This window comes from Tasmannia lanceolata, unplaced genomic scaffold (genome assembly GCF_043159265.1).
Source record: "Tasmannia lanceolata isolate RefF3 unplaced genomic scaffold, GAP_Taslan_0.1 ptg000012l, whole genome shotgun sequence".
In the NCBI taxonomy this organism is placed as follows: domain Eukaryota; kingdom Viridiplantae; phylum Streptophyta; class Magnoliopsida; order Canellales; family Winteraceae; genus Tasmannia; species Tasmannia lanceolata.
This window is the reverse complement of record NW_027518689.1, coordinates 23,055,307-23,068,731: the sequence shown is the minus strand read 5'-3', so window position 1 is coordinate 23,068,731 and position 13,425 is coordinate 23,055,307. Positions and strand designations below refer to the sequence as shown.

At 39.0% G+C, this 13,425-nt stretch overlaps 1 protein-coding gene across 1 annotated transcript; it reads left to right on the top strand.

The window, feature by feature from the left end:
* Positions 1-1,572: 1,572 nt before the first annotated feature.
* On the top strand, positions 1,573-7,124 carry LOC143887119 (ammonium transporter 2 member 5-like). The gene is made up of 3 exons (XM_077391229.1): positions 1,573-2,173; positions 4,366-4,651; positions 6,503-7,124. Exons 1-3 carry the CDS (start codon positions 1,577-1,579, stop codon positions 7,051-7,053), a joined length of 1,434 nt encoding a protein of 477 aa, XP_077247344.1. The 5' UTR covers positions 1,573-1,576; the 3' UTR covers positions 7,054-7,124.
* Positions 7,125-13,425: the final 6,301 nt, after the last annotated feature.

Below are 13,425 nucleotides of genomic sequence, written 5' to 3'. Positions count from 1 at the left end.
CTGGCAAATATTTAAATTTAAAAATATTCTTGGATATTCTTTGCTAAAACGGCTATTTTGAATAAAAATGCAACAGTAACAACACCTTGACAATCTAGGATTCAAACTCTTTGACAACATATTAACTATACATTTGCACCACTTCATACTAAGAAAAAAAGAGATGCATATTCTCATTGTTTCTAACGTAAATTAATATCATACTTCTTATCGAAAGCAATTAGAAACAAGACAACTAGCGTTTTGAATAGGACTTAGTGGCATATTATCCATTAAGTGTAAGGCAGAAACCGTCAAAACCTTTATTTATATAAAGTTCTGTAAAGTTAGCTCTTGTGATCTAACTTAAAAAAGATTATATACTTAGCAATAAGTTGGCGTAGAGATTCTCCCTTTGTTCCGTATCAAAATAAGGTCTTGGAATTTTCGCAGGAATTCCAATGCTATAGCCGTTGGATATCCGGCCAGGGTATGAAAACGAGAGCTTAGGTTGAAAAAGCATTGCCACTATAACATCTGGCTTTGAGTAAAATTACAGATATGTCTATGTGAATTGATATTTTCTTATCAAATATGGGGAGACCCCCATAAATGGTTAGCTAGGTATTAATAAAATATGTAGGGAAGTGATCAATCGCCCCTTTTTCTTCCCTGGGCCAGCCCCCTCTACTGTTATTATTTTCATTTTAGGCTACACCGGCTTAGGTGGGGAAGAAAGGGGGCAAATTTATCATTTCCCATGTAAATGAAATTAGCAAATTTCTTACAAGAAAGTCAGTTTTATGCTCATTACAAAAAGACAATTAACTTTGAGAACAACTTGATCAGGTCATCCAACACCCTTGATCCATCAAGCATCGAGTAGGATTCAAGTGAATCTAAGGCCATGATTGTTTTAGATTTTGATAACCGATTGCGAGTCGAAATTTGATAATTGACTCAAAATTAAATGTTAACTATATTCTAATAATCAGTTTTGGGCTCACAATCTGTTCTCAAAATCCAAAACAAACAGAGCCTAAACCTAACCGTTGATTGTTGAATTCTTATTGCACTCATCGAACATCATGTGGGTCATCTCATGATGTTCGATCTGGCATCAAAATCAGCCAGTGTCACGGGCCTTCAGTCTGATGATGAAGCATGTGCGGCACACACAATGTTTCCCGATGAAGCAAGTCAGCCAAGCAAAATTTTAGGGCTAGTGTCCCGGGCGACATAGGCTAGACGAAATGACCCCATGATACAAGACCAATTTAGTAAATAACTTCGATGAATTCAATATGCTTCCATAAATACTACAAAATTGCAAGGGCAATGTAGTAACTTGGTCAAAAGAACATCAAAATGCCGGCCTGTCGATGCCCAATACAAGCACAAAGAAACCGCCACTTCCAACGTAAATTAACAGCTAACTGAGTCCTCATTTATTTTATATATATAGCCTCCCCCAACCATTCAAACTCTCTCATCCCTCACAAAACTTACTAAGACAAAGGGAGGGTGGAAGAACACCTCTCTTATTTTCTTCCTCCCCTCTTCTCTTCTACGTGATTCTCTGGTGGCCGGCCAGAAAATGTCTTACGTCCCACTCCCTGTAAACCTCCAAACAAACGAGGCGAACCCGCCATGGATGAACAAGGGAGACAATGCGTGGCAACTCACGGCAGCCACCATGGTCGGCCTACAGAGCGTCCCAGGCCTCGTAATACTATATGGTAGCATCGTAAAAAAGAAATGGGCCATAAATTCCGCCTTCATGGCCCTCTATGCCTTCGCGGCTGTCCTAGTATGTTGGGTAGGGTGGGGATATCAAATGTCTTTCGGAAAAAAGATTTTACCATTTTGGGGAAGACCTGATATTTCATTAGACCAAAAATTCCTTCTTCAACGAGCATTTCAGGGCCAGTTCCCGACGGCCACGATGGTATTCTTTCAATTTGTTTTTGCGGCGATCACGTTGATTCTTATCGCCGGGGCTCTTCTTGGAAGGATGAATTTCCATGCTTGGATGTTATTTGTGCCTTTGTGGCTTACATTCTCTTACACCGTGGGTGCGTTTAGCCTATGGTGCCCTGATGGTTTTTTGTTTAAGGCCGGAATTATGGATTACTCTGGTGGGTATGTTATTCATCTATCCTCAGGTGTTGCCGGGTTCACCGCGGCTTATTGGGTAAGGAGTTTACAAGAATTCTCTAGTACCTGATATACTGTTGCAACAAATTGCGGGCCCCAACTCAAATACTTGGATCTTTTAAGATTATGACAACCGATTGTGAGTGGCGAACTCGATTAATGGAGTCAAATTTAAACACAATTTTGAGTCCGATAATCGGTTTTGCACTCACAATGGGATGTCATAATCTGAAACGAGCAAGGTTTAAATGTAATTTGGAGTCCAATAATTAGTTTGGACCCACAATCTAAATTGAACAAGGCCTTTGTTTTAGATTTTGAGAACTGATTGTGAGTCCAAAATTGAATATAAATGTAATTTTGAGCCCACTAATCAGTTTTGGGCTCACAATCAGTTCTCAAAATCCAAAACAAACAGGACCTAAATCCTTATCGATATTGCATACTTCAAATGGGCCTCCTTGGATACCTAACATATCCACATATAATTCTTTCTAGTGACAAATGAACCCATAAAACATGGCGGCCGTTTTTGTGACTGTTTTCTTTAGTTATAAAAGGGTGAACTAATCATTTTCATGAAATTTTAAATGGAAATGATTTCGAAGTTAAAAATGATTATTTGCAGATACTTTTATAAAAATGACATAAAATGATATGATAAAAGCATGTATGACATAAAATAACTGTTTTCCACACTTTCACTTTTCTTGTCCTTAGTAAACAGACAAGAAGAGCCTCATTTTTTTCTCAAAAAAAGAAGTTAATTAAAACCTTTGATAGTTACACCCATCACTTTATTTACAAAAGAGGACAAATTAAAAAAACCATTTCAATCTAATTTTGTATTATTATTTGAATCAAACAATAACAACGGACCAAGCTCCGAAAGAGCAGACATCTGTGGGAGCTTGGTCCGTTGTTAGGATATTTTATATGGTGTGTGGCCCCATAGTCTAGTATTTTTCAAAATGTAACGTACTGTCTGCATCACATCCGAGCCGTTCATTTGTTGGGAGGCAACATAAATAGGCCATGCCCCAAAAATCATTTCCATAGGATGATCCTAACCCTCCGATCTATAGAGGGACTGCATACAGTACTTTTTGAAAAATAATGGACTATGCACCACACATGCACCCTATAAAATTTTGCGCATGTAGATGGACTATGCGCGCAGCACACACCATATAAAAATAATGCACTATGCACCACACATTATCTAAATTTAGACTCAATCTAGTGGGGCCCACCACAAGAGAGATGACCCAAAACTGCACTGATCGGATTATCCTAACCGTAGGAAACGACGTTTCTCGATATCCAACAGAAATTCTATTTGGATTGAAGGTGTTAGTTTGAGCAGAATTTAGAGATGAAATATTTGGGAAATGATATATTCGTCCCTTTCTTTTATTTGGTAGTTGGTACAGCCCCTCTAGTGTAAAAGAGTAGGCATAAATACATTACAGGGTGACTGTCCCAAGCAAAAAATAGTGGGAAATAAAACACTTCCCGAAATATTTTTAAGGAAATGATATCAGCGCAACCATGTTTTAATAATTGCACAAACTCATCTTCTCTTTTACTATTTAAAGAGTTGTCACATATTATTAGGATTCCCAAAAAGCTATCACAAGCCAATTTGAAAGGAAAAGACAAAGCTTAGTTAGTTAAATATCTAAAACATGGTTGTACTGGGGACCATCGCATGAGGCATTTCGCAGACCAGCTGTTGCATGAGAGAGCAGCCTAGGGTGTATTAAATGAATAAGACAAAAAGTGAGCCCATGTGGCTGCTCTCTCTTGCAAAAGCCGGTCCGCAAAATATCAGATAGATTTTTATTATTATAATTAAGATGGGGCTTGCTTGTTCCCTCCCTCCTCAATATTGTACTATTAGATAGCTCAAGGAGAAGCTATGATAGATTGTAATTTCCATACTTTGAAATGATATATTTGCCCCCTTTTCTTCCACGAGCAGTCCCATGTACTCATGTAGTGTAAACGAATAGCTATAAATTCATTATAGGGGGCTGTCCAAGGAAAGGAAAAGGGGTGAATAAATCACCTCCCTACTTATAAATGAACTAGTAGGGGTCCACCAAACCCCATCTTACCTACTAAAAATAACAAAAAAGGGGGGGGGGGGGGGGGGGGGGGGCTTTCTTGCTTCTAATCTCCTATGCTTGAGATGTGACCGAAATTGCAAATGGATGATGTGTATAGGTGGGCCCTAGAATGAACAAGGACAGGGAGAGGTTCCCTCCAAACAATGTTCTTCTGATGCTTGCGGGTGCCGGTATGCTATGGATGGGATGGACGGGATTCAACGGTGGAGATCCTTACGCCTCCAACATTGATGCATCTCTAGCAGTCCTTAACACGCATGTGTGTGCGGCCACCAGCCTCCTTGTTTGGCTCTTCCTTGACACTATCTTCTTTGGAAAGCCCTCAGTCATTGGGGCCGTACAGGGCATGATCACCGGATTGGTTTGCATTACCCCTGCCGCTGGTAAATGACCGAAAGACCCTTCATGGTAGTTTAGAAGAATCATTTACTTCTTCACTTGATCATGACCAATGAAGGGTAAACTAGTAAAAAGCTTTGAGCCGGTGTTTGGGTCTAGGGAATGAAAACTATAAAAAATAATATTTTCTGTGAAAAATAATTCCATGAAAATTAAAATTCTACGCTCTATAATATAAGGGCACGTTTGGCTACCAGGAATTTGTTTTCGTGAGAAATCGGTAGTCTCCAAGTAGAGTTGAGGGTGAAGTTGCTAAAAATCAGGAAAGGAAATACAGGAATGGGTGTCCCTGGCGATGGGATGGAGCTAACAATGAAGAAACAAAAAACTCTACTCAAAATCCGGGTAACCTTTTCACTATTTTTAGCTGCATCTCATCACAAAAGACACCTCATTCCTTGATTTCCTTTCCTATTTTTCAGCAACTTCACCCTCATCTCCACATGGAGACTACCAATTTATCATGAAAACAAATTCCTGGCGGCTAGACATGGCAATAATGTTTACAGTTTTCAATGACAATAAGGAAAACTTTTGATTTTGGAAAAAATATTTGATGGAAAATGACTTTACCCAATACTCGAGAATTCATTTTTTATGAAAAAATATTCCAAATTTTTTTAAGGGGTTCTTTGGATCTATGGTGAAAATTTTATTTTCTAAAATATTATTTAAAAAATGAGTTTTCTAGCATTTTGCTAACTAACTTTCCATGGAATTTTTTCTACAATAAATGAGTCTACTTTTCAACTGAATTTTTAAAATTGAGCTTGGGGTCTTTTTTCTCCATCAAATATTTTTTTACCTAAATTAGAGGACTTATGACAAAAAACTTGAATTTTACGAGGATTTAGGTAAAATATATTTTAGCTCAAAAATTTCGGTTTAGCTTGTAAAATCCAAGATTTCATCCTAAATTATAAAATACATGTACGGCACGTTTGACTACAATGAATTTTTCGGCCCAATCTTGTCCGGCTCCCTCGGTCGGCAATCGATCTTTCTAGAAGCATAGAGGTTGATCGAGGGGCAAGCTAAGCAACTGAACCTGGCTCACAAGATCATATTCAAAGATGTCATCTTGAGACAACTAAAGTTGTCTAAGCGTGGCTTTCTCGGGGCTAAGGTTTAGGTTTGGATGCGCTCTCCGAAAGTACCAGTTGCGGCGTTCTACTCGCTTGAGGAATTCAGTATACTCTTGTTTCTCTTGGGATAATTCGGTCTCTAGTTAGAGATGAGCATGAAGTCTTAAAATTCAGGAAATAAAATCAAGCAAACTAGTGTCATTGGTGATGAGATGTGGCTAAAAATTAGAAAACAAAAAATTGTACTCAAAATGGGATGGCCTTTCCTTGATTTTTAGCCACTTCTCATCACCGGAGACAATAGTTTATTGGATTTTGTTGCCTAATTTTAGTGACTCCACCCTCATCTCCACTTGGAGACACTGATTTGTCATGAAAAACAATTCCTGACGGCCAGACATGATCGTATCCATTTGGCAAAATTTCCTTAGTAAAGACCACTACTTGGACAGTCCGCCCGACTTTTCCACACCAGGGCGACTTTTGCACGCTAGGGCCCTGTTTGTTGAAGATTATGACAACTGATTGCCAGTCCAAAACCAATTATTGGACTCAAACTTACGTTTAATTTTGAGTCCAATAATTGGTTTCGGACTTGCAAGAGGTTGCAATTGTCATAATCTTAAAAGAACAGAGCCTAAATATCTCACTTTGCATTGGTGCAAGTGCTCTGATTAATGCCCGAATTAAATCATATTTAGCTTTTTGTTTCTTCTTCACATAATTAAACTCCCACGTTATTTTGAACAGGATTAGTGCAAGGTTGGGCTGCAATCCTCATGGGAATACTCTCGGGAAGCATCCCTTGGTACACAATGATGGTCCTTCACAAGAAAATTAAACTCCTAAAACAAGTAGATGACACCATGGCTGTCTTCCACACTCACGCCGTAGCCGGGAGCTTGGGTGGTCTCCTAACCGGCTTCTTCGCCGAACCTAAGCTCAACCGCCTCTTCTTCGGTTCTGACACAAAGTACATTGGCCTTGCCTATGGGCTCCAGATGGGGAGGTCTCTTGCAGGCTTCCGCCAAATGGGTGTTCAATTGGCCGGACTTTTCTTCATAGTTGCCCTTAATATTGTTACTACTAGTCTAATATGTTTGTTCATAAAGTTGATCATTCCACTTCGATTAAACAATGAGGATATGCAAGATGGGGACGATGCAATCCACGGAGAGGAGGCATATGCTTTGTGGGGCGATGGAGAGAAGTTTGAGAACTCGAAGCACAATTCGATTTACGACATTGAAGACTTCCCGTCGGTGATGCCCAAAGCAGGGGGTGGTGTTGAGATGCAATGAGTGATTTGATTAGGGTGGGTTAGTTGAATCGCGGTCTCAATGTTTTAATTATGCAGGGGTGGTGTTGAGATGACATGTGGTTGATTAGGTTTGTAAGAAATGATTTTTATGTTCTTATCTTTTGTTATAGGAACTAAGATTCCTCTAATTTTGTCTTCCTTGATTTTGGCAATTAATAGTGAAATTTTCAATAGAAGAGCCGAAGTGCACCGACCTCTTGCGGTCAGTTCGTGAGAGGGAATTGATGAAAGGTAACCTAGCTAGATTAAGCAATAAGATTCAATTAGAAATTAGGCTATATTTGAATCTTCTATTATCATCTCTTTCCATAATTATCTGAATTTCATTCTATATTTATCATGTAAGTGCTCTATATAAGCACCATCAATTCTGTTTGTAATTCATCCAAGAATTAGTAAAATTCCAAATTTCTTCATGGTATCAGAGCTATCTCTCCTGCGCCTATGTTCGCTCTCCTGCGCCTATGCTCTACAAAAGGATGCGTGGAAATCTTCATCTCGTGGTCGCCATGATCATCATTCTAGATGAATCCGCATCTGAAATGTCCATGGTCTCCTTCTCTTAGCCATGGATTGCTTCTCTCGGCTATGATTGCAAGTGGCTGTTAAAAAAAAATGGTGAGAAATTGGCAAGTTGCAATGATGATTAATTTTTGGGAGCTAGATGTGCATAATGATAATTAAAGAAGGCTGCCATGCATGGGGATTTTCGTGTGCTGTTGTGGGAAAACAGAGTGGGAATACCCTCTCTTTTTTAACTATGAAACTTCTTCCTTTGTCTTTTCTAAAACCCATCCATGGTATTAAAAAATAGGGGGCTGCCATAAACATTTCACAGTCTATTTTGCTCAATAGCCCTCTCTTCATTTGATATCAACACCGCACCCCTCCTTATTCTTTGTGAATACCCAAATTGATAGAGGCACATCTTCCTTCCCAATTTTACATATTTTCTCCGATTTGAATGGAATTTGCACCCCTTTCATTTTGATTCAAAAGTTTTCCCTTGCATTTTCACATTGGCTTATGTTGTCGCTCTATCCCAGCCGACCGTTGTCTTCTTCTCAATCTAATTTTTTTTTTTGAAACCTTTCATTCTTCTTTCTCTCATTTCAGTTGAGGTACCTTTATTCAAGGTGTGTACCTGAAATAGATAAAGTTACTCTACTTAGTTGAGGTGCTTCGATCCCTCAAGGTACATGCCTGTGATCCTTGAAGTGCGTGCTTGAGAGAGTAGTCTCATATTCTTGTGGTTTCTTGCCCATTGAGGCTCATTCTTTCACATTCCAGCTTTGCTCCATTGTGACCCATTTCTTGTTCATTCTGGCATTGGTCCATTGTGACCCATTTCTTGTCCATCGAGGTCCATTCTTGCCCATCAAGGCCCATTTCTTGCCCATTCCGGCATTAGTCCATAGTGACTCATTCTGACTCGCCCATTGAGGCTTGAGTCTTCTCTAGTCCATTGAGGCTATGATCTATGATCCAATGGCTTTTATAAGCTCTCTTGGCGGCACATCAAGCGGTGTTTCATCAACAACATTAGGGGATATTACAACATCAAGGGATATTCATCATCAAAGTTCGTCAGCATGCTCAAATCGAAGGGTTCAATTTTCTTATGAGGATTTTTAGTGGAAAATTCTATTTTCAAATTGGGCAGCATGCTCAATTCGTCAGCATGCTCAAATTGAAGGGTTCAATTTTCTTATGAGGATTTTTAATCAAACATATGTAGATTTTTCAATCCACATACGTTGGAGGGGGCATGTTAGAATATGTGAGACGTTGGATGGAGTTGAGGTTCACCGTTGGATCATCTTGGTGTAGATTTGGCAAGTAGGGTAAGAAAGGTAACCTAGATAGATTAAGCAATAAGATTGAATTAGAAATTAGGCTATATTTGAATCTTCTATTATCATATATTTTCATAGTTATCTGAATTTCATTCTATATTTATCATGTAAGTGCTCTATATAAGCACCATCAATTCTGTTTGTAATTCATCCAAAAATTAGTAAAATTCCAAAATTTCTTCACATTAAGATGAAACAACCCCATCTCCAATTTCTAAAATTTCCTCCCCGTCCATGACATAGCGCTTCTCTCCCAGTCTTCACTGAAGTCTAATCTAACGTAAAGAACCCTCGGAACAATCTCTCTTCCTCCCATCTACTCTCTTGCTCTTCGTCATATATGAGCCTTGCTTTGGAATTTGGAAGCAGCCAAAGGTACCTTGTGCTCTAAAGGAACTCTTTGGATACGTAAATCCCCCTCAACAGTGCTCATCCAGTCGGGGATCTCCTCTGAAGGCATTCCCTAATGAAACCAAGGGACCTCTAACCTCCTATATGTGAGAGTGTATGCCCTAAAAGGCAGTTGTCGTATTGAAATAGTTATTTAATAATGTTTTATTGTTCTATGACATCTATTAGGTAATATTGGAGTGTGCGATGTGCTCTTAGACATGCGTTTGGATATATCCTTAGACATTGGGGGGGTGGGGGCTAGTTTTGGTCTGTGGGCGTGCCTTATGGCTCTGGTCTATCTAACCGTAGCTCCCAATTTAGGATTGCTTGAGGGTACGTAGTGCCGGGTCATCGACTCATCGAGTAAACCCATGGGATCAATAGTGATGCCCAACAAGGAATCCTCCACCTCTCTAGTAGAGGAAAATCATTGACAGTTTCAACCTCAACTAGGCCCTTTAAATAATGACCTACTAGTCAACTCAATAAATTATTTTATCAAAGGCTTTAAAAAGCATTGGATGTTTTCAAAAAGAATTTGCAAATGCATTTGCGGGCTCAAGTTGATAGATTGAAAGGTAGACCTTTGAGTGGGCCCATGGGGTAATTGATGTCCACTCTCGTAGAACTCAACTTGGTAAATGTAGGATTGGAGGAAGGACTACACATTGGATGTGATTTAGGTATTTTGATCTAATGGCCTTCTTCAGGGTAATGTCCTGGTGGGGACCACTTGCCTAATGAGATCGTAGTTGAACTACATAGTGTGAGATCGCAATGGGAACCATGGTGGGCACTGCAAGTATGACCATTAGATCCATGCGATGATCTCAATCACAACTCACTAGACCCTTATGGATTGTTTGAAAATCCAGATTTCATATTTGATCGTACGTACGCATGGTATGAGGAGGTGCACCATACATAGGGTGCACACATGTACTAAAGAAGGGATATACCATACTATGGAAGACACTTGTTTTAATTAACATGTGCTTAATTAATGCTTCATTCCTATTGGTTGGGAGTTAAGTGAAATCCCATTGGCTGAAATTATCTTAATTTCTATTGGCTAGAATTAACTAATTTCCTATTGGTGGAAATTTGTAAAAGGGAAGAGAGAGCTGATTGGGAGAAGGTTTCTATGTTGGTGGAGTCCTATTTGAATTTGCAAACCCATGCATAACGAAAAATTCATTTTTTTGCACATGATGGGTATTTTTGTTTTGGAAACAAAATAATAATTTGAGTTTTATTAGAAGGAAACTTCTAAATTCTAGAGAATCCCTACAAGGAAACAAATTCCTCATGGAATTCTACAGAAGGGGAAGAGGATGGAGGGTTTTTGTGCACTAACTCATAGTGGAAATTCCTACAACCCATTGTTTCCACGAAAATTCGCCTTGCTCCCTCTTCTAGTTCTCTCTCTTCTAGTTAAATTCTTTGGAAAAACTTGAAGCCACAAGGGATTTTAGTTTTGGTTTGGGATTGGATCCCTGGATTATGTCTTCTTCCTCCTTCAACCTACGACGTGAGAAGCCACTACTTCGACTTCCAGAGCGGCTCGAGATTGAGAAATGCCGGGCACTTAGTAGGGAGTAGATCAAGCTGAGATTGGCTATATCGGTCAATCAATTGGTATAAATTTAATCTTATGTATCTCAATTCATCACCATGGATTCTAGTAACTAGGATCTTGGTTTTGTCGATGGAAAGAAAACTTCTTGTTTTTAGCGCAATCTAGTTTCCGCTGCGCGTATCGATTCCACCGCCGTCTTTCTCTATCACTATATGAGTTTGAAGAGTGTCTAGGGAATGGTCAGCATGTAAATGCCTTCTCATACTCATTCGTCTCAGGTCATTCCACTCCTTTCTTGAAAAGCATTCTTACATAAAGTATGGGACTTGTTTGACACCGAATCAATCCACTCCCGTTGTTGTCTCATTCGTTGTATTTCATCATCTATCCTCTTTTGACTTGCCATAACTTGTTCAAGAAACTGAGTGCAATAGGAATCTCTTGAAGTTATGTCAAAACTACCTTGTAACTAATATAACATATCAGGAAATATATGCACAATCCTTAGTAAAATTAGAGCCCAACAATAACTAGAAATTTACAAGAATTATTGCAGCTAGTTCATGAAGCCTCAGTTGTTCTTGAGCCAAATGTGAGTTAAAATTCATCTAAAATCAGCAAGTAACACCAATGGTTGAGGCTAAAGATTCATAACAGAAAAGTCCAACTCAATTAGCTAGTCTTGAAAGTTTTGGCAGCAAAAATAAGCTCTCTAACTCCCAGAAATGTTCAAAGAATCAGGTAAAAGTGAATTGCCCAAACAGTTCGCTAAATATTGGCAAGCGGAGATTGAATGGGCAGAACATCTATTGACAATAACCATGGGATTAATACTTAGTTCCATATTGCCCAGAACTGTACTTATAGTTCACTGTTGCAACTCATTTATTTGCTTCGGTGAGCTGACAGGGAGTCAGGTGAATAGGCAACCGGTAATAAGAAGATTATAAAATTATAGAACAGACCAAAGGCACCTTTTATTTTCTGGATTAGTAACCAAACTTTATACGACTTTGAAACTACTATTAATAAACTAGAATTGTCCAATGTAGTGCAGTTGGAACAGGGAGTCAAGAGAGATCTAAATTGCAAGCTTATCTAAGTTGCTCAGAGAAACTCAAAAACTCACTGATTGGAATAATCCACTACTTAGTGTCCCTTCTCTAATGCATGAAAGTCATAATCCCAAAACTGAACGACACTTCTTGCAATCTTGATGCACCATGCAACTTTAGAAATGTATTTCTGCATAGATCAGGAAACAATTGAAGTTGTTTTGGCTGAATTAGATTTGGAGCATGTAAACCATGTGAAGAGCTTGCATGTCTGAATGTACTCGTTCAGATTTAGAGGAGTTGGGACTGGAAGTCTAAAACCGGGCCATGATTTCCTAAATCTTCATTGGACAAATCCAAGGGGCAGATAATGTCCACGGATTTAAAGCACTGTAGATGATGGAATTTCGACCAACTTCACTGAGAAAATGCTAATTGTTGGAAATTTTAAAGAATCTGAAAAGTCAAAAGTGCTTTTTTGCATTGTCTTTAAAATTTAGAGGGAAAGATTCAAAATTTGGTTTCCCCCTTATTTCAAAAGCTAGTGACTTTTGAGTGCTTTTTTGGGGACTTGAACCTAAAACCTTGGAGTGTGTGTGCTTGTTGTGTTCTATAAACCAAAGACAAATTAATAGTCCCACATTGCTTTGGAAGAAAATGCTTCACATCCATATAAGATGGAGAGTTGGAGAAAGGCTTGGGCCTTCAAGGGGCTTTAGAATTTGTTGGATCCTTGGGTTTTATATGAACACAAGCCCATATGTAAAAACGCACGCGCGAGCCTGGCCGTGGTCTAGGTCCGGGTTTGGGTTTAAATGAAAAGAAAAGATCTTTTTAGTGCCCAAAACAGTTTCCATTTTACCCCACATTTTTGTTACGGACACCCCCATTAATTGCTAAACATTTTTTATATTGGCACTCCAAACGGTTGTGATAATAACACCCATTAAAGTTGGAAAATCGTTTCATCTCCAACAGTCTATTCGTGAGTCTATATAAAGGGGAAGAAACAGCATTGCTAGATATAATTCTGTACACTGAAGAATCTGGACAGATGTTTTGGGGTGGCTTTTGCCAACAGAAAAAGAAAGAGATTTACAAAAAAAAAGGGTTATGTTTTCTGGTTTTGCTTCATCTCCTTCCATCCGTTCCTTCCGTCTCCGAGCACAGTTCTAAGGTGGTTCTGGTGGACCAGTCAGTGAGTGCACGTGGACTGGGGCCAAATCTGGTTGTTTTATCTTGGAGCGTCAATTCGCGGATCCCGGTTGCACCGGTAGGGGGCGAAAACGATTCTTAAGGAGAGTGACCATGTGGCACGACTCAACCTTCTCTCTTCGAATCTGAGTTTTTCCAAACGCTTTTCATCAGAAAAGATAAGTGCAATCTGTTTTCCATGTTTTATTTCAATTAAGATTTGATTTACAGTACATGATTTTTTAGCTTCATGTTACACTATTTTGAGGTCGAGT

What these genes read in the sequence shown, in the direction of transcription:
- LOC143887119 (XM_077391229.1), top strand. Translation starts at nt 1,577, where the DNA reads ATGTCTTACGTCCCACTCCCTGTAAACCTCCAAACAAACGAGGCGAAC. An exon ending in GGTTCACCGCGGCTTATTGG is followed by an intron (nt 2,174 to 4,365) that starts GTAAGGAGTTTA and finishes TGATGTGTATAG; the next exon opens with GTGGGCCCTAGAATGAACAA. An exon ending in TTGCATTACCCCTGCCGCTG is followed by an intron (nt 4,652 to 6,502) that starts GTAAATGACCGA and finishes TATTTTGAACAG; the next exon opens with GATTAGTGCAAGGTTGGGCT.